Source organism: Macrobrachium rosenbergii, chromosome 8 (assembly GCF_040412425.1).
Source record: "Macrobrachium rosenbergii isolate ZJJX-2024 chromosome 8, ASM4041242v1, whole genome shotgun sequence".
Taxonomy (NCBI): Eukaryota; Metazoa; Arthropoda; class Malacostraca; order Decapoda; family Palaemonidae; genus Macrobrachium; species Macrobrachium rosenbergii.
The window spans coordinates 48,278,177-48,299,932 of NC_089748.1; the positions used below are offsets into that span (position 1 = coordinate 48,278,177).

Below are 21,756 nucleotides of genomic sequence, written 5' to 3' on the forward strand. Positions count from 1 at the left end.
GCAGCCTCTTCTCTGCCGCTTATAGTGTACACTTTTTTTCATAGTTTCAGCGCAGTTTTAACCTGTGGCAGATTTTTTCTTTTCTTTAAATTGTTTTTGTTTATGCCTTAAAGATCCTAAGGGTAGATTAGAGAGTCTACAAAGACACTAACATTACTAACCCTAATGTTCGCTCTCTCCACAACTGTGCACAGCGAGAATCGTACCGACTGACTGCCGTAGCTCAGGACCGTGGGTTTCCTCCACTGTCTCGCACGGTGGATGTTCAGATCGATGTAGTGGATCGCGCCAACAACCCTCCTGTATGGACCCAGTCCATCTATGGCCCCATTTACATCAAGGAAAACTTGCCAGTAGGGGCGGGAGTTATCTCTGTGAAGGCCAGGTCTGTTGAGCTGCTCGACCAGACCCTTTGGGCCTGTCTGCCCCCGCACGCGATGGTCTGCTCCAGCAGGCACTCCACGCTCACTTATGATGACACTCATTCCTAAGCATTTGATGATTATTTTTGTCTTTTCACAAGTTTTTTAGTCATAGGATGTACTTGTAGAGATAAAAGATTAACACTGCCTTGTGATTATTAACATATAATTTAGTTAAGTTAGTGTCAGCATGAGACCATTAAGTTGTGAGCGTGGAGTGCTGCTTCAGATGTCCGGGCTGTTTGAAGATTTGGAGCATTTGGCACGCTGACCCGTTGCTCCCAAGCCCTGCCTCAGCAAACATGCATGAGTATCATAGCACGTACCTGCCAATTGCATGACACCCTTTGCATGATCAGCCTTGCATGCTGTCTTACTTTCTCTCACTCTCACCTGTTGGTTAGGACTTTCCTCTTTTATCAGCTACTAATTCTAATTTTTGTTTTAAAGTAATATTTTTTATAATTTTTGTATAAAAGCTTTTACAAAACCCATTTTTATAGGGTCTGTGTGTAATAGAACTGCACTAGTGTAGACATAGGTATAGAAATGGCCAGTTTTATTTTTATTTTGTTTGCAATGTGAGTTGTAGATGCAGAACTAACTGAGTGCACAGTTTTATATACAGTTCAGAGCGTTATGTTTAGACCATAGAAGAGAATAAGTGTGCATTATTTGAAGTTTTTGCTTGTGATTTAACAGTGAAATTCCTCATTCCTCTCATTTCATAGAATGTCAATATCCATTTACTAATTGTTTAAATAGGAATCACTCAAAGGACAGTGTGATAGCATGATGAATTTTGCTTTGATAGATTTATGTGAATGGTTTGACTTGTTTGTTGTTTGGAAATTTTTTTTGCATACTCAGGATGATTTTCAGCAGTTTATTGTGCAAGTAGGCCCCAAGTTTTTTAACAGTTTTGAATAACATTAGGTACCACTGAAAGTGATTATAATTTATTTGATTTTTTTTTTACCTATTAAAGATATAGTAGTAGCCCGGAGTTAGAGCAGTATTTCTATGTTTTTAGCTCATAGTGCAATAGGCAAAGGGCTTGAGGGGCTACAATATAAGCGAAATGACAAGTATGCTGATTTCATGAATGCCTATAGATGTCTTGAAGAGGATAAGCAAACCTTGGTGAGACATTGGCTCACTCTAAGTTCACTGTCTCTCTCATCATCTTCACTTCCACTTTGATGTTCCTTTGTACAGTGCCTGTAAAGTGGATGAATATTTTCATAAGAAGTGTTTAATTCAGTTGCCTATTTATGTCATCGGATGTGTGGTTAGAACATAGTGATTTCAGTTTGCTGAGGATGTGGTCCGCAGTGTTTTTAAGTTGGACTGAGGCTGGGCGGCCCACATACCATTCACAGGAGCTATTTAGTCAAGATCGTTTTTTGGCCTTGAATAGCACAAGTACGGCAAAAAAAACGTTGCGAGTGGATAGAAAATGCACCCACCTGATCTGGCCTCGCTCTTATCAAGTAATAGGTCTCACTTTGCCACTTTTAAATTGTTATTTTTCAAATCAATTAATGTCTGTTGAAGTAAAGACACTTAGTTACAGATAGTCCCTTACACTAGATTTTTCAGAGTATGTCTTTTTCCTCAACAGATGTTAAGTTGGCTTGGAACATGAAGGATTTTAAAGTGACAGTTTGTACAGCACAATTGTGGCAGAAGATGTATTTTTCTCTTTTTTTTTGCACAGTCTTAATAACAAACACACACTTTTTAGGCTTTTAGTAGATGCACTAAATAGATCCACCAAGCAAGAAGTGCACTTCATATATAAATGCATAATAGTTGCTAACTTGGAAATAGACCAAGAGTAGCGTGATGCAGCATATTGATTACTAGTCTTCAGAGTTAACTCTGCTGCATTTGCCATCCTGTATTTGAGGTATTAGCTCAAATCGCTTTCATTTTAGTTTCAGAATAGACCAATCAGATCATAGTCATTAGTTTAGCATTAAGTAGGGAGAAATATTAGTCATCAGTCAGTTAAAAATGAGGATGTTTTCTACTAGTTTTAGGAATGATATTAGAATAGGTCTTAAATTTATAGCTATGAGCTTCCAAGTAGAAAAAGTTTTTCTGTACAGTTCTAATGTTTACAATTTAATGGAACCGTTTTTCTTTGGTAAATGTAAGTTGCACCTAGAAAGTGCACATAAATCACGGCTACACATACTATCCAAACACTTTTGAAAAATAACTTCATCATCACGGGAAATCTAGCATGCTGAAAGTCATTTGTACTAGTACAAGACTAATGATTTTGTTTCTGTGTTGCTGATATTCCATAAGCAAGATATTTTGGGTCACGGGACTCTTAATGGGAAACTGGTCACCTCTGAACTGGAACTCTTTGCCTTCTTTATTCAAGTCCTCTGTTTTTTTATATACCTTAGCACTGAATGGAATATGGGGTATTAATTAAAAAAAAAAAAGAACCCTTTGCACTCCCAAAAGTGAGTGGTTGTTTGGACTGCTCAGATATAATTTTCCTCTTCTTTATATTTTGCATTTCAGGAATTTGGGATGCTTACATAATTTAAATTTTGGGGTATGAGGAATAGGTAATAATTTGTGGGATAGTAAAAAGAGTACAAAACAAGGCTACAACTACACTGTTTCAGTATCCTTTTTGTTGATGGTGATGGTGTTGGGTCAAATAGCTGTACATTATATACTTATAGTAGTAATTATTGGGTTTTTAAAATGCATCAGTGACGTACAGTAATATGTTTTACAACAGTATTCATTCACAAAAACAAATATGTTTCATATTCGAGTTGATTGTGATACCAGACCCTTTCATATCTGGTTAGAGTATCATACCCTTCAGTGTCAAGAAAATTCACATACATGGGAAGAGCAGTAAAATAAAAAGATATCTAGGTTAGAGGAATCCAGTAAGTTTTTGAAAAATTGGCCTATAGTACACTGTGTTTTTGTGAAGATTGATTCCAGCACTAGTTTAGTTCTACGTGTGTTTATGGAATGTTTCATGCTTATTATGAGAAAAATAGTAATTTTTGTTGCAACACCAGTTTACTTAAATCAACCAGAATAAGAGTGATTTAAAATGGAGGTTAGGAAACAGTAGTATGAATTGGTTTTGTATTGTTTGGATATTATGTGTGGTTTTTACATTGCAGTCACACTTTTTTTCAATGGTTCCTCAAATGGGTTTTGAAAACTTTTGTTAGATTATAAGTTGAGATAAAATGTAAATATAGTTGGTTATTGTACTGTTTACTAAAACCTGTATGATATGAGTAGGTCTTTCCAAGTTTACTTTTGAAAATTTTATATTTCTTGAGCTAACCGGTCCCCATCATTTTTGGGTACATCAATACTACCACAGCTCGGGAATAGAGGACAATCCGGTTGTCTTCTACCGAATCATCAGAGGTTCCACAGCCCAGACAAACAAGCACGACACATTTTACCTGCAACAGCGTCCTGACAATGGAGATACTTGGGCTGACATAAAAGTTAACCACCCACTCGATTATGAGAGCATAAAGGAATATAATTTGACTGTGAGAGTAGAAGTAAGTTGTATGTGATTTTTTTGGGGGTCCTAAATATGTGTATTTTTATTTCTTCATAAACAGTTTACCAAATTAGTTGTATTTCCTTGTTTAGAGGTCCTGTAATATTTTCGGTATGATAAAGTAAGGTTAAGGGTTTAGTCATTAGTTATGATAAGTTTTGGGAATGGTTACAGATCAGTATTACTAAATGTCATCAAGTAAATTTTAAATTGAAATAATAGTACTATTTTCAACAAACATTTTCTGTTATTAACTATTTGTTAAATTATTGTGACTTCTCAGAATAATGGGCCACAACAGCTGGCTTCGGAAGCTACAATCTATGTTGTCTTAGAGGATGTGAATGATGAGATCCCCTTATTCACTGAACGAGAACAAGAAACAGTTCTGGAAGGTGAACCCATCGGAACAAAGGTCACCCAGGTCAATGCTATTGACAAGGATGGAACCTATCCAAATAATGAGGTGAGGAAATACATCAGTAGAAATTTGGTTTTTGGATTTTGTTGGTAATGATGATGAACCTTATTATAGTTAATATGATTGTTAGGTTCTGAGATTTCATATTTGCTTTTTACAGGTACTTTATCGCATAGTGGACAGCCCCAGAAACGAAGGAAGAGACTTTTATGAAATAAGGTGAGTTTAGGAAATTTGGTTTACACTCCCTTGGCATTGTTTATGCGTTAAAGAAATATATTGCGTTTGACAGTTTTCAGTTACATTTAACAATAATGTAGTTGACATATATTTTGTATTGCAGGACTGCTTGAATTACATACAGTGCCTTTTGTAAATTGTGGCTGGTTCATCATTTAGTTATTTTGGGAAGCTTTTATAATCTGTACTAATCCATTTTTATATAATTTGCTTTTCAGAGAGAGAACTGGCGAGATCTTTACCAGAGTAGAATTTGACAGGGAAGAGAAACAAGCCTATGCTCTTGAAGTTGAGGCACGAGATGGTGCTGCTTCCGCTCGACCAAATGCTAATGGACGTCCCAATACAGGTATAGTGATATGATAATAGCCTCTTCTTTGTTGAGTTTGTCATTCTTTTATTCTTCCTTATCATACTTCAGGTGAATGAGAGGACATTCTGTGCTAGAAAACAGCTGAACCTTGCTCAAATGGTAATCTATGAGAAATGCTGGTCAAAGGTAACCCACACTGAAGGAGTGTCAAAAATTGGATTGTGTAATTTACTTCAGAAAGTTAATATTTTGTAGGCATTGCTGCATAGGAATAGAATCCATGGAAAGTCAGTGAGTAATCAAAGCATTTTACAAAATCCAATAGGACTATTCTTATGGCAGTGGTAGAAGCAATTGGAATTACACCATTGTGTTACTGTACCAAAGTCCAAGACTGAATGAAATGACCAAATGCAAATGAGAAGCATCCCAATCATTATTACTCATAAACTTTTCAGTATGCATCTGTGAGGTATCAGCAAGCATTTATTTCCTAAATGACTGGATTTCTCACTGCTCTAAAGAACTACTCTTCATGGATTGATATAGACAGTGTTTGTAAAGTAAACTTCGAATTCTGAAAAATATTCAAGCATTCCTTAGAAAATTTTGTGAACATATTGTATTCATACTGTTGTTAAATTGTTAATTTGGACATAACGAAATGTTTGTAAAATTAAATTGATGACTGGACGATGGATACTTTGCGACTGAATTGAATTACAAGGTACCACAAGGAGTTATCAGGAAAAAATTTATGTACAGTCAATATTTGAATAGTGTTTAAGAATACAGTATCTTGGAATGTCAGAGTATAAATCTCTTTAGAGTTCAAAAACTAAATTAATTTTGAACAATACTACTGTAATTGTGTCTTAAAGATTCAGATTGTTGTAGAAAACTTTTATGTAGGGATGGAAAGAGTTTGTAATTTTGTTTTGATCTTGTTGTGGTTACTTTAAAAAAAGGATCATGACCAGATTGCAGTGAGGTGTTACTTGCTTTGTCGAGGACCAGCCAAATCCAAGAACATTTTAATTAGGGAGCAGACTGATTAACTGTCAATCGTGAAAAAAGAAAATATGTAGTTGATGGCACATGAAAAATTGATTGATACACAATTGAATTTTGAACGTATTGGCAGAAGGTGGGAGAAATGGCAAAAGAAAATAATGTTCTCTAAAGTGATTCATTCAGAAGTATAAAACAATGACACATGAATTTTTAGTAGTTTGGAAACGGGGACCTGAAGTTTAAGGCATAAGTCACATTACTTTGTAAACAGTTGTGAACCTTTTGGACAATTAATGGAATTGTGGAAGAAACTACAGTATAAGAAAAGGTGACAACAAGATCAGCCAAATGCTCTTTAAAAGGGGAAGATATTTTAAAAACGCAAGGAAGATTCATAACCAGCCATAGGTATTGCATATCAAAGACGAGAGTAAAATGAATTGTTGATGAAATTACTTGAGGTTAATGAGAAAGAGGAAGACTTCAATCTCATATATCGTGAATGTTAAATTAAAACAGATTATAATAATGTAGAAGGGGGAGTTGAAAATATAATATTACTAAATGGATCAACGATTCTAATTTGAAGAGAGGATAGGGGACAGGAATTTGTGGTAATTATTTTGATATGCAAAGGTTGCAGAGGGAAATTGAAAAGATTTCCTCTGCATTTATAGTGTTCAATGATTTTGCGTTCAGCAACCCACCCTCTCTCTCCATTTTCATGGTTATTCCCACATTAGTGCAGTACAGGGCCGAATATCTTTTATGGATTACTTTAATTCCAATTACTGGATTGATTATCTTAATGTATGAATCATCTCCATTTTCATTAGTGTCAGCTATAATATGAAACATTTTCATGGGATTACTTTACCGTTAGGATTTGTTTGTAACTATGAAGGAAGACGGTCCCGTTGTACTTCCACGTCTTTCTGTCGTCCTGTTAAATCAACCATTATTTTTCTTCGGTCCTACTAGTTCAGACATTTTACTTCTCAAAATAAGTTAAACGAAGATGCTGACTAACTACTTCTAGACTCATGAGAGTAATAAGATTCCTGAAGGGAGGACTTAGAACCCAGAGCACTACTGTGACAGATACACGAGTGAGATGTTTGAATTGACCACTGATGTTCTTGGTCACGCAAATATTCAGTTGCCCCTCTCATGCGCTGTGTGTAGCCTTTAATGAAATACTGTAGTCAGAGAATCCTTATGTGTTGTAAAGAGGAAATATATGGCTTCATTGTTACTAGTAATATCTTTACTGGTATCTTGCAATGTTATCGTGGGGAAGGGGTTCATTAAGAAGGAATCTTTCCATAGGTTTGGTCAGGATCAGCGTGGGTAAGTCAAGACACTTAGGCAATGTGCAGTTATTAATAGGTGGAAAAATTTTTCTACCTTTTTCGTTGATGAAAGTCAAAGCAGCGAGAGACGAGTATTATGATAATTAATGAAGATATCTTTGCAAATTTCTTATTGCGGTAATGAAGAGGGATAATAATGACATGCTTTCTTTAAATGAAATAATTTCCTTTTCTATTTTCCTGGGTATCATGGTGATAAGATAGACGTAAAGAAAATATATATGAAAAGCACTTTCTTAACCATTTAATCAGCTACCATCTTGATGAACTAGGAACGAAGTAACAGCGAATCATGAGCTTGAAAAACCTTTGTTTGTGAATGGTCATGTAGCGGTAAGTCTCTCGAGTGGCGAAGGGAACCGCAGTCTGTTCGAAAAGAATGCTTTTACCCTGAACGGGCGAGGCGGCTTTGAAAGAGCAAAGTGGATTTTCTTGAGGTGGGAATGGGAAGGGAACACTTTCTCTCTCTCTCTCTCTCTCTCTCTCTCTCTCTCTCTCTCTCTCTTTCTTTCTTCTTCTTCTTATTCTTCTTCTTCTTCTTCTTTCTAGCAAAAAAATATCGAAGAAGCAATTTTACGTCAGTTACAAAGAGGAAATTTTCGGGAATTTTTGGGGGCGAATTCCATTGTCCCTGCATCGAAAAGTGGGTGAATATTCTCAGTCCCATTGTTTCCGGCGGCAGTCGAAGAACAGGGCTAATATTATGTTGGGGGCCTGGTATGTCGGCGGAGGGCGGGGTTGTTGTGGGGGGACGCTTATGGGTCAGAGAGGGGAAAAAATTTCAGTTCAGTTCGTTTTCGTTCTTCTTGGAGATCTAATCAGTGTTAATTTCCGTTTTTACTAATTAATGTGATTAATTAATGAACCATAACTCTTAATAGGATTTTTGATAAACGGTTCATAGTTCATGTCTCGGAAAGGTTTACATCATAAGGAAGTAATAAATTTGTCCAAATGTTTCACGTTTTAGCGTATATTTTGATGAAGGATATTTCGAAATATGAAAAGATGATACAAAATTGACCACCGTATATTTTTTTTTATTAATATATTAATTGAAATATTGCTATTCAGTAAGAAATTAATGACATCGTTGTTTGTCTGTTTTCGCATCATCGTAATCTTCATTTGTAATTAAACCGGTGGGGGTGCTCGCGCTTCTCATAAATGTCTGTTAAAAATTGACATACGTGACAGGGATCATACCTGTACGAGACAAAGTTCATTGAGACAAGGGTCATACCTGTATTAGATCATACCAGTTGGAGACGAGGTTCGTACCTTTACGGGACAGGGATCATACCTGTACGAGACAAAGTTCATTGAGACAAGGGTCATACCTGTATTAGATCATACCAGTTGGAGACAAGGTTCGTACCTTTACGGGACAGAGATCATACCTGTACGAGGCAGGGATCATACCTGTATGAGGCAAGGATCATACATGCACGTCACAGGGATCTTACCTGTACGAGACACTGTTCATACCTGTACGAGACACTGTTCATACCTGTACGAGACAAGGTTCATACCCGAATAGATATGAATAATCCACGTTCCAAGTTTTTATCGAGACACTTCTCAAGTTTAATCCGGAATAATGAATAAGATGACGGCCGTGACGCGGTTAAGTGTGTGTTTATGAGAGAGAGAGAGAGAGAGAGAGAGCGCGGATGAATTTATAAAAAAGGAGGTTGGTAAACGAGAAAATGGAATGGTTTCTTTTAAGGTCTCAAATAACTTTTTATGTCGGAAGTTATAATTTTATGGTTGGTATGAAAAGCGCCTTAACCTTTCAACATGCACGAAAGGTAAAATTATGTTTAAAATAAAACATTTGTATTGGGTAAAACCTTGTTAACCTATAACATCTAATATGGTAAAAACAGATATAACGTTAAAAATCCGCAATTTTCACAAGCTGTTAACATAAGACATCAGGGTAAAAAGTATCATAAAAGCACCAATGATTATTAGTGGAGATTATGCACTAAATTTTCGCTAGCCAAGAGTATTGATAAAGAAAATAATAAATCCGAAACTAAAGCTGATTTTATAAAATATAAGCAACTTGAGAGTCATTAAATTATGGCCCTTGCAACTGCGAGGTTTTTCTCCTGTTACACCTTTCAAACTTTTACTGTCAATTTCCGTTTCAGCGCTGAATGGCCTTAGTTGCCCCAGTGCTTGGCACGTGTGCCTAAAATCAATAAATCAATCAATCAATCAACCCAGGCCCTAGCTGCACCCACTTTCACTCGTTTTGCTGTACCTCCGTTCATATTGTCTTGTTCCTTATTAGACGGGTCGATATCGTACTCGACCAGCACTCTGCTGGGCCCGCGTTCGGCTCTCCGGCCGGCCAATGAAGAAGTAGAGGAATTTATTTCGGTGATAGAAATTCATTTTTCGGTATAATGGGTTCGATTCTCACACAGCCAGGTCCCGCTGCTAGTAACCAATTGGTTCTTAGCCACGTAAACCAAGTCTAATCCTTAGGGCCAGCCCTAGGAAAGCTGTTAACCAGCTCAGTGGTCTGGTAAAACTAAGGTATACTATTATTTTTTTTTCCCCTCCGGTTACACCTCTGAAACCTTTTACTCTCAACTTCCTTTTCAGCGCAGAATGACCTCATAGGTCCCAGTGCTTGGCCCTTTTGTATTCCTATACTCCCTTGCCTTTCTCTCCGGCCTCTATTTTGAAACAGATTCATATCTCTTGCGGAATCTAGACCGAGGCTTATCGAAACCGGGGTCCCGTTTTTATGGATGGGCTTAATACCCTTTTCCCGTTGTTGTTCTTTATTGCGCTCCATTGAACTCTCTTACTTGTTGCAGCTTTTTCTGGTTTTGTTTGTCTTAGCGTACGGTTTTATTGTCAAAGCTCGATTTTTATTATTATTACTAATATTATTGCTATTATTATTATCAGCACGAATAAGCCGCTATCCAATCGTTGCCATTTTTCTTTAAATGCTAGGCTAGAATGAACTTAGATTATTATTATTATTATTATTATTATTATTATTATTATTATTATTATTATTATTATCACGAATAAGCCGCTATCTAATTGCTGCCATTTTTCTTTAAATCCTTAAGTTAGAATGAACTTAGATTATTGTTATTATTATCACCACGAATAAGCCGCTACCTAATCGCTGCCATTTTTCTTTAAATGCTAAGTTAGAATGAACTTAGATTATTATTATTACGAATAAGCCGCTGTCTAATCGCTGTAATTTTTCTTAACATGCTAAGTTAGAATGAACTTAGATTATTATTATTATTATTATTATTATTATTATTATTATTATTATTATTATTATTATCACCAATAAGCCGCTATCGAATCGATGCGACTATTCTTTAAATGCTAAGTCAACTTTTTCATTCTCAAGCACATAAGTATTATTATTATTATTATTATTATTATTATTATTATTATTATTATTATTACTGAGTACAGCCATATTTGCTTTTAATGGCAAGACTCACAGTAATGTTTTCATCTGTGCACGACGCGTGGAATTCTCTGAAGAGTTTAGGAGATATATCCGAATTTCTTGGCAGATCCCAAGGATTTCAGGACGGTGGAAGTTTAGAAATTGGTCTTGCTTCTTCAGGCGAGAGCGTTCTTATTGAGAATTTACTCATTTTCAGTTTGAAACCGATTTTATGTTATTTATATCTTTTATTTAACGTGCGAATGTAGGCGATCTCTCGTAGGAACCTATGTAGCTCTGTGGTTATATTTATTTTGTTTATATAATTTTTGGCGGTACAGTTTTTACTCTGGTATTTTCTGAATAAAGGTGCGAAGGTGTAGTTTATCGTCTTGTATGCCAATTGATTTTTAGTTTTCTGTAAAAGAAAACGATTGTGCCGGCTTTGTCTGTCCGCCCTCAGAGGGTCTTAAATCACTGGAGGCTAGAGGGTGCAAATTACAATGCTGGACATCCACCCTCCAATCATCAAACATACCAAATCTCGGCCCTCTAGCCTCAGTAGTTTATTTTATTTAAGGTTAGAGTTAGCCATAATCGTGCTTCTGGCAACGATATAGGATAGGCCACCACCGGGCAGTGGGGGTTAAAGTTTCATGGGCTGCGGCTCATACAGCATTATACCCAGACCACCGAAAGATAGATTTGCAGTGGCCCTGATTTTGCGCCTTAGCCGCTGCACAGAAAACTCGATTGCGCCGGAGAAACTTCGGCGCAATTTTTATTTTTTTTTATTGTAGTTATGTCTTTGGCTAGATTTTTGTGCGTTGTTAAAATTTCGTAAAATTGAGTTTTATAGTCTTTTTTGAAAAGTAATTTCTCTGCGCATTCATTCGTGTCCATTAAATTTTGCTGAATGTGTTTCGCTCTTTCTTGATACTTCGATCTCTATATATATATATATATATATATATATATATATATATATATATATACATATATATATATGTGTGTGTGTGTGTGTGTGTGTGTATACTGTGTATATATACAGTATGTACATATATATATACAGTAATATATATATATATATATATATATATATATATATATATATATATATATATATATATATATATATATATAACCAAGTAACTCTTCACAAGTCGTTATCAGGGGCACTTCATCTTACGGAGTCCCAAGTTTTAACCGTCCTGTCGAGTAGTAGCACCGTCCCTTCCCCCTTCCCCTATTCCCCCTCCTTCTTCCACAAGTCGAGGATATCCGAAAACACACACACGCCCTCCATCTTCGTCCATCTTCTCGTGAATTACACCCCGGCAACATCCGGATTCGATTCGTTCAACACATTTCTGGAAGTGATTTGTGCGTTGACAGTTAATGGCTGTTTTGTAAGTGGGATTTAATGCGAGCTTTTGGAAATATATATTTTATTTGTTATATTTTTTTCTTGGGAGCTGACTCAGTGGCAGAACGACATACGGTATATTAGCCTTGATTGAAATGGTCAGTTGACTTCTTATGAATGACCCATTGATTGACGTCTAAATGATCAGTTGATGACCGTCTTATGAATGATAGATTGGTGTCTTATGAATGATAGCTTGACGTAAATTGGCGCCTTGTGAATGATAGATTGACGTCTTGTGAAAGGTAGATTGACATAAATTGACGTCTTATGAATGATAGATTAACATCTTTTGAATGAGCTTGACGTAGATTGACGTCTAATGAATGATAGTTTGACATAAATGAACCTAAATTGACGTCTTATGAATGATAGCTTTACATAAATGGACTTGAATTGACGTCTTAAGAATGATAGCTTAACGTAAATTGACGTCTTATGAATGCTGAAATGATCGATTGGCGTGTTATGAATGATAGCTTGACGCAAATTGACGTCTTATGAATGATGAAATGATCGATTGACATGTTATGAATGATAGCTTGACGTAAATTAACGTCTTATGGATGATAGCATGACGTAAATTGACGTCTTATGAATGATAGCTTGACGTAAATTGACGTCTTATGAATGATAGCTTGACGTAAATTGACGTCTTATGGATGATAGCTTGACGTAAATTGACGTCTTATGAATAATAAATTGACGTCGTATGAACGATTATTGCCGTCTTATGATGAAAGTTGAATTGACGTAAAAGACGACACGCTTCGTATTTCCAACCTGCACGGAAAGTGTTAAACGGTAAAAATGATTCTCGTCACATGAAAATGTTGGAAAGATCAAACTCATTTCACTTAAGAGTTGCCTCCTGGTTTGAGAGATTCAAATCGGCACCTTGAGTGCAGCGGGCGAATTAATGGCATTATAAAACCTTTCAGTTACGTAATGGAAAGATGATTATCATTTCCATTCCGGCTCAGAGAGAGAAAATCATTTCTAGCGGTCCAAAGATTATAGTATTATTCAGTAATCAAATGTTGTTATGTCAGTCAGCATCTACTGATATTTTCTCTTATGACTCGAGATTACCAGTCACCAGGAAGCTTGAAACCTTATGATTATTTTCATTATTTCTTGGTTATAGCCAATCGGGGTATTTCCACCAGCGGGACCAATCTTCCCGGAATCGATATCCCATATGTCTTTTGGTGTATGTTTTCAGTGTTAGTTTGCCTCTTCTCTGCTATTATCGTAAATTGTCTCTGCTCCATCATCATCATCATCATTGTCTTCTTGGTTTAATCTTTAGTCGGAGTCGCTGTTACTCCAGGCGTCAGGGTAACAGTTACTCTTCATTTAGGCTGACTGTTACCCCTGGTGTTCAGCTAACTTTGTGGGTGGGCTAACCATTACTCATGGTGTTGGCTAATTGTTATTCGCCTTGTTAGGCTAACTGTTACTGGTTTTGTTAGGCGAACAGTTACTCCTGGTTTTCGGCTGAGTGGTGTAAGGCTAACCGTAACTCGTGGTTTGGGCTAACTGTTATTCGCCTTGTTAGGCCAACTGTTACTGGTGATGTTAGGCCAACAGGTACTCCTGGTTTTTGGCTGAGTGGTGTAAGGCTAACCGTTACTCATGGTTTAGGCTAACTGTTATTCGCCTTGTTAGGCTAACTGTTACTGGTTTTGTTAGGCAAACAGTTACTCCTGGTTTTCGGCTGAGTGGTGTAAGGCTAACCGTTACTCATGGTTTAGGCTAACTGTTATTTGCCTTGTTAGGCTAACTGTTACTGGCTTTGTTAGGCAAACAGTTACCCTGGTTTTCGGCTGAGTGGTGTAAGGCAACCGTTACTCATGGTTTAGGCTAACAGTTATTCTCCTTGTTAGCTAACTACTGGTTTTGTTAGGCAAACAGTTACCCTGGTTTTCGGCTGAGTGGTGTAAGGCTAACGTTACTCGTGGTTTGTGGCTAACTGTTAATTCGCCTTGTTAGCCAACTGTTACTGGTTTTGTTAGGCAAACAGGTACTCCTGGTTTTCGGCTGAGTGGTGTAAGGCTAACTGTTATTCCCGGCGCTAGGCTAACTGTTATTCGCCTTGTTAGGCCAACTGTTACTGGTGATGTTAGGTTAACAGGTAATCCTGATTTTCGGCTGGGTGGTGTAAGGCTAACCGTTACGCGTGATGTTAGGCTAACTGTTATTCGCCTTGTTAGGCCAACTGTTACTGGTGATGTTAGGCTAACAGGTACTCCTGATTTTCGGCTGGGTGGTGTAAGGCTAACCGTTACGTGCTTCCAGACACTCGCCGTCTCGCAAAGCCCATTCCTTGTGTCGTTCTGCAATTGTAGGTCTTCCACCGAAAGTTGAAATTGGGCGCCGCCGAAATTGACGATCACATATCTGGTTTGTTCCGAATGCCTCCGACAGCTGAATTGCACCTCTGCTGTTTATTCATGTCCCCTTACCTTCAGCAGGAAGGCAGTCGAAAGTTCGTGGAACTTCAGAGACCACAAAGGGAACATCATGGGAATCACGAAAATGAAATTCTAAGGAAGTGAAGTGACGGCCCTTTAGCTATAAGACAAAATGAAGGTTTTTGTGACACTGTAATCGATCGCGTTTTCATATGTAATTAATTGGTGAAGGACAAAAAAATCAATTTTTAATCAGATCAAATTACTTTAATTCAGGGATGTATTGTACCCTCTTGGTCGCTGTAATAGAGTAGTGAATATTTATTAAAATAATGGTTTACATTTTAAGGAGGAAAATGAAACATTATATCCCATTGTTTACTTTTCTTCAAGAAATGAAATTTTTGAAGGCTTGACCAGTTTCTTTCCCATATCTTTTACAGCTTTTGTCGGTTATTCTGTCAACTGTATTTTAACCTTTTGTTTTTTTCAACTTTAATGTCAATTATCTTATTAATTTGGTCTTTTTTTCTATATAAGACTATTCTTACGTATACCATTGACGAAAAGTAATAATATTATCATCAGTTGTTCTTGAGCGTAGTAACAATTTTAGACTCCCAGTGATTACAGTTTATTATTCAACATTTTTATTTTTTACTAAATGATAAAAAATTTCCTGGATTGCTAAGATACCTTTAGTTTCTAACCAGACCACTAAGCTGATTAACAGCTCTCCTAGGGCGTCTCCTGAAGGATTAGACGTATTTACGTGGCTAAGAATCAATTGCTTACTCAGCAACGGGACCTACAGCTATTGTATCTGAACCACATTATACCGAGAAATAAATTTCTATCAACAGAAATAAATTCTAATTCTTCATTGGCTGGTCGGAGATTCGAACGCGGGCCCAGATTTCCTGTTTTAATGAGCTGTATAATATAGGCTTTTGCCTTCTAAAGTAGGAAAATAGTCTTTGGCTTTTTAGGTTTGAGATATAACTGAAAAATGAAGTTAAATGAGCTGACTCGTCTTGCATCGAAGTCCGTCGAAAGATGTCACTGACTTTGGAGAAAGAAACTTCAACCGTTGAGCAATTTGAAGTTTGATTTGGGCTTCTGGCTTCAAAGTAGTTGAGGAAACTGGTAACTTCACAAGGAAGACTCTCCAAGTTGCTAATATGTAACGTGCCAGGGGGAGGAGGAGGAGGAGGAGGAGGGAGATTTGCCTTATTAGAATAGTCTGCCCTTAATGAGGCTTTTAGAAAGCTTCTTTGATCTGAGTTTCATTGTACAGAGGGAAAGGAAATTGTTTCTAAAAAATGTTTCTGACTGAATATAATTATTATTTTTATTAATCATAACAAATCAGAGTGATATTCAACTCTCGTAGCGAGCTTACTCAAATAAGAATGCCTAATGTGAAAATGGAAACGAATTCTCTCTCTCTCTCTCTCTCTCTCTCTCTCTCTCTCTCTCTCTCTCTCTCTCTCTCTCTCTCACACACACACTTCCTAACTGGTTTTTAAAGAAAATTCTCCATAGATTTTAAGGCTAAAACTTTAATCCGTCTGCTGAGAAACAGAATTGTTGTCACTCGGTCATGTTTTGACATTTTTCGATAATACCTTTGGCCTGAGTCAGGAACGCCAATATCGGCCGGGTTTCGTGGCAAGAAAATGCAGTTGCAGTGAAAAATGCAGTTGTCGTTTTGGGGAGGAAAATGCTGTGAGGAAAATAAAAAAATTACATTAGTAAAGTGGAATGTATATTTTCAGGAATTAAAGCCTCGAATTGAGGAGAGCGCTGCAGTTATAGGGGGGAAATACACTAATTACAGAAAGATAACGCCGCTGGGGAAATTGCGCTTGTAGAAGTTGTTTTGGGAAAATTACTGCGCCTCCGGGAAAATATGCAGTATGTAAGGCAATGTTAATTTTAGGAAAAAGAAAATTAGGTGCTGAGGGATGGCTCGGGTCCAGAAGAGTTGCAGTAATGGCGATCACACTTTATAGATATTGCTGCAATAGAATTAGATTGCCGCAATAGAATCAACTGTGTTTGGTTATGTTTGTGTACGCGCGCACAATGAAATGATACGTATAACCTTTTTCCCAGCAATCTCACCGATTTATATGGGAGTAATTTTGGGTCTTAGTGTCCACCCCTCTTTGGGCCACAATAAATAACGTGAGGAGAACAGAAGGGAACAAATATTCGTCTTGTAAAAAGAGAAGACTTCTGAAACTGGCAAAAGGAGAAGTTTGGAAGAAATGGGACGGAATGACGGGACGAGATGGAGGGGATAGGGACTGGGAGCGAAATGGATAATGGATGGAAGGAAGAGAGGAGATAATAAATGGTGACGGTGGAAGGGGAATAGAATATTTTCGGTTAGGATCGAATCCTAAGATAAAGTTGAAAGGATTGATGTAAACTGTGGATAAAAGGGTTGGCTGAAATGCCGTCTGTGGTTGGGCGAGAGAGAGACGAGATGAATAAGAGGTGGAGAGAGAGAGAGAGAGAGAGAGAGAGAGAGAGAGGCGGAAATGAAAACTAGCTGATTCCCTGCCATTTATATCGTTCCCCCGTTGACAGACTGAAGCTGTCCTCCTGGTCCGGGACGAATCAGAAAGACTTCTTCACAATATATGAGTCTTAGTTTTTCCTCTCTCTCTCTCTCTCTCTCTCTCTCTCTCTCTCTCTCTCTCTCTCTCTTCTCTCTCTCTCTCTCTCTCGTAAAAGGTTCTCATAGATCTTCAGCTTATTTACTAAGTTTCTCGGATACAGTGACAACTCTCTTGTAAAGTCACCTTTTTATTAGTCTGTGTGCGACTCAATTCCAGCAGAAGGGGAGTGTGTGTTATTTTTTTTTTTTTTTCTTTTTCCTGGCTTCTCATCCTCCTTATTGATGGTGGTGATATTTCAAAGTCTGGACATTTAATAATCAAAAATGACTTCGTCGTTGCTATTTATCTTTTGTAATGTTCAAGTTTTTAGGTGTAGTGAGTTTTAGTCATTTTAATCGAGTGTGCGTTTATTGGAGTTATATGTGGAAGTTTTAATCTTTTAATAGGATTAGGCCGAGACTATTACGCTTATTCCAATTAATAGCCTTCGGAGTCGTTAAACCTTTCGTGGAGCGAAGTCAACTGATTTTAAAAGTAAATAAACAGTCAGGGCATGTTTTTGGGGAAACTGAATTTTAACCAAAGTCTGGAATGTGTTTTATTAAATTGCTTATATATCGAATTCTTCAGTCTCGAAATGAAGAAAATGTATAGTTATTAGACGATTTGATTCCTGTATTTTGTTCCCCGTCAAAGTGAAAATAAAAATTACCTCCATAATAAAATCTTCCACTTGGAAATTAAGAAAGTCTACCATTTTTAACGATTTGAATCTTTTATTTTGCTCCTCGTCAAAGTGAAAACTAAAAGTTACTTCCATATTAAAATCTTCCATCTCGAATTGAAGAAGTCTACCATTTTTAACGATTTGAACCTTATATTTTACTCCTCGTCAAAGTAAAAACTAAAAATTACTTCCATATTAAATTCTTCCATCTCGAAATGAAAAAAGTCTACCATTTTTAACTATTTGAATCGTATACTTTGCTCCTCGTCAAAGTGAAACCTACCAAGCTCCATAGAAAACGGAAGCAAGGGCATTCCAGGGTGTTTGAAGATGCCCCCACAATATGACACATCCTAGTTTCCATTTGATTGCCCTAGACCTCTCTCTCTCTCCTCCCCCCCCCCCCCGAGTGGCAGAGAGCCCCCTGTGCTTCCATGATTGATTGGCAGCGTCCCTTTCAGAGTAATTAAAGACCACAGGCCTCCATAATTGGTAGAGAGTATGTATTTCATGCGGTTTCTTCAAGTTTTATTGATGTCCTGATTAATATATCCAATCGTTGTGTCAGCGTTTTATGAGGTTTGACAAGTGCTGAGAGAGAGAGAGAGAGAGAGAGAGAGAGAGAGAGAGAGAGAGACTGGTTTCATGCGTGAGGGGAATGCTGATAATCGAACTAAATGCCTTATAACTGTCGTGTGTATATGAAGGGTCGCCGTCATTTGGAGCGGGGGAGTATGGCGTCATTCGTTCCGGTAGTGTTGATTGCGTCTGCATCCGAAAGATCTTAATACTGGTGCATAATCTTTCTAGTTAACTGTATGAGCATCCATTAACACACAGGTTTATGCTGAATGGAAACGGTATCCCTTTTGCGTCAAGTTATATGCGTGAGTAGTGTCCCCTTAATACCTGCCCATATCACGTCTGCTGGTAAGTGTCGCGCAGATTCCCGCGTCTTTAAGAGGAAAACAGACCTGTGCTTTTATTTCTCTTTATGACGCGTAAAGGTTCATAAACCTCGCCTTGAGAGTTCTCCCTTTCTCTTGTGCTCCCTCTGGAAGTCCGAGAGAGATAAACGAGCATTGGTTGCGTGGAAATTCTAATATTGGGTTTCACTTGGAAGAAGCAGCGCTCTTTCTAAAGAATGCTGGAGAGAGAGAGAGAGAGAGAGACTGACTTAGGGTAGAAGTTTCTTTAGTAATAAGTGAGTATTGGAATAGACGAGGGAAAGATGTTTGATAACCTGTGTCGTGTGGTGTAATTGATATTTACAGGGAATAAGTTTTAAGATTTTCAAAAGTTTTATTGTTGATTTAAAGAAACTTTCACTGATGGGTTTATTTTGCCTGTGCTTAATGCTTGTGGTGTGAATGTGAGAAGATATATAATGTAAGTTTTGTGTTTGTTATAGTATGTCTGTCAACAACACATACATGGACAAAGTCCCGAAAATTAACCTTGACCACATCAGTTCAGTGTGTTCGGATCTTCCCTTCTTAGTTGATGACTTACAGGGGTAAATTAATTGATTCCTTAAAGATAGAGCTGGAAATTTGTTTAGCTTTAAAGTTCTGTGTTATGTATTGTCAGTTCACATCTCTCTCTGTCAGTACGTGTAGTTAGAAGCACCTGAAATCCGAGATGTCATAGAGTAGAGAAATGGCATCTTTTGCGAGCTCGCCCTCCCATCTTCCATGCACCTGGATGGCATTCGCATAATTGCAGCCCCTTTTTTCCTCATTCAAGTAATGTCATTTTTTAAGGCAAGTAATGGAACGATAAAATTTACACATTTTTCATGTCCTCAGATGATCCAGGTCTTGTTTGTACTCTCCGAATGTCATTCTTGAAGCTGAGAGAGGGCTGTTCGTTATTCCTTTTGTGGTTGTCGAGAGTAAGAAAAAGATACGGTTTTGCATTTAAGTCCTGGAAATACTCGAGACAGGGCAGGACGGTTTTCCGAATGTCTCCGTTAAGGCTAGAATTATAACTGGAGCAAATGGAACCCGAGGGCTTTTCAAGTCTCGTTAGTAATGTTGTGATAAACGATGAGTCCAGTCGACAAGATAATTGAATTGAATTGAGTTGTGCCTCGTGAGAGGCTAGCTTATTGAACTCCCATTCTGTGAGAGGCATAGCATCAGCAAAAGAATCGTATACCTTGAAGGTGCTTTAAGGGTTGTTTTTGCAGGTACCGCGCAGTAAAGTCTGGATGGATTTCGAGACTGCTAATAACAGAAGTCTTATAAAAGCTGGTACACCCGCTTTGATATGAGAAAAATGTGACTGGGGCTTTAGAAATGTCAGTTCTGCGTCTGCGGAGAAAATTGGATGCTTGCTAAAATACCTTGATTCATATCTGCTGTTGGCGGAGAGGGTCTCTCTCTCTCTCTCTCTCTCTCTCTCTCTCTCTCTCTCTCTCTCTCTCTCTTCTGAATAAGCATTTCTCTTTTGTCAGATATTTAAGAGGGAAGTATGCCATCATTTTGAGGGCATAAGCTGTCGGCTTTCTTCATTCATTCGAATTTTTTGTATAATTATTATTAATTAGTGCGTGTGTTTGTACATAATTTACTGGTTAAAATTTTATTATATGCAGTGAACTTATTTTAGTTTATTCCGGATATATTCCTATGGTATTCCTGATAAGACTTGAATAATCGTAAACGAAATAAGAGTGTGAAATTACCAGAATTGTTCCAGCACTTCCAAAATTACTGTATACTTAAAATAACTATTAAGTAGTATTATAATAACTATTAAGTAGTATCGTAACAACTTTTTTTTTTCCAGTTAACGAAAACAAAGCCAAGCCCTAACCTCTAGTAGACTAATTATTTTTCTGTTTCATCTTCACAGGTAAGACCAGCGGAGTCTTCCCGTAAGCGAAGTGATTGGGGCTCCCCGGTAAGTGGCGAACTTTGGCAGTTTTCTCGAGGTTCCTATTTCTTCGTTGTCAACATTTTTTTTTATTTTCTACGCATTGTCTTCATTCGTTTTGTGTTTTACGTGGAAGTTTTATGAGATTTACATCCGGCTCGTCTCTCTTGATAATTGAATCTGTGAATGGATCTCTCTCTCTCTCTCTCTCTCTCTCTCTCTCTCTCTCTCTCTCTCTCTCTCTCTCTAGAACGACCAATGTGTTCGAGATGTTTCATGACTGAAGAACAAGTCGTTTCGTTGGTTCATATGCATGAATTCTTTATCCGTATCCGCTCGTATTTACCTAATGAATACTTAGGTATACGTCTGATCATCTCAGGGACGCGGTTTGTAATGTTATCTGTTACGTGTTTGAATGAAGCAGAGTGATTCGTTTGTTCGATTTCTTGTGTCGAATCGTACTGCAGTTTGTTGTGTCACATAATGACTATTTAGGGTGTAATTTCGGAGCAATTATTGTACAGTTGTTAGGGGAGAGAGAGAGAGAGAGAGAGAGAGAGAGAGAGAGAGAGAGAGAGAGAGAGAGAGAGAGAGAGAGTTTTGCTGGAATAGGAAGGAAAATACGGTAAAACCACACGCTGTTGAGTGTTGCACGAATAGGGAGGAAAATACAGTCAATCTCTCTCTCTCTCTCTCTCTCTCTCTCTCTCTCTCTCTCTCTCAGCATTATTAATTATTATTGTCTCGTGGACCCAATTTACTTTACGTGACTATTTATTGCGTCGCGAAAGTCGTTTGTAAAATGAAGTGGGGAAAGGGGGGAGGGGCGTGTTTGTTCGCTTTCTAAAACGAAGAGAAAGTTGAATTCGTT

At 37.6% G+C, this 21,756-nt stretch overlaps 1 protein-coding gene across 6 annotated transcripts in view; it reads left to right on the plus strand.

Moving 5' to 3' along the window:
* Positions 1-21,756, plus strand: part of CadN (Cadherin-N) — a 418,643-nt gene that overhangs the window by 348,389 nt on the left and 48,498 nt on the right. For 4 of the 6 annotated variants that reach the window (XM_067107732.1, XM_067107730.1, XM_067107731.1 and 1 more), the window contains exons 9-12: positions 3,805-3,994; positions 4,280-4,462; positions 4,578-4,636; positions 4,876-5,006. In XM_067107732.1, the coding sequence (XP_066963833.1) occupies positions 3,805-3,994; positions 4,280-4,462; positions 4,578-4,636; positions 4,876-5,006 (563 nt within the window). Of the gene's footprint in view, positions 1-194; positions 386-3,804; positions 3,995-4,279; positions 4,463-4,577; positions 4,637-4,875; positions 5,007-21,756 lie in introns of all 6 variants that reach the window. The other 2 variants (XM_067107733.1, XM_067107729.1) reach the window with 1 other exon arrangement.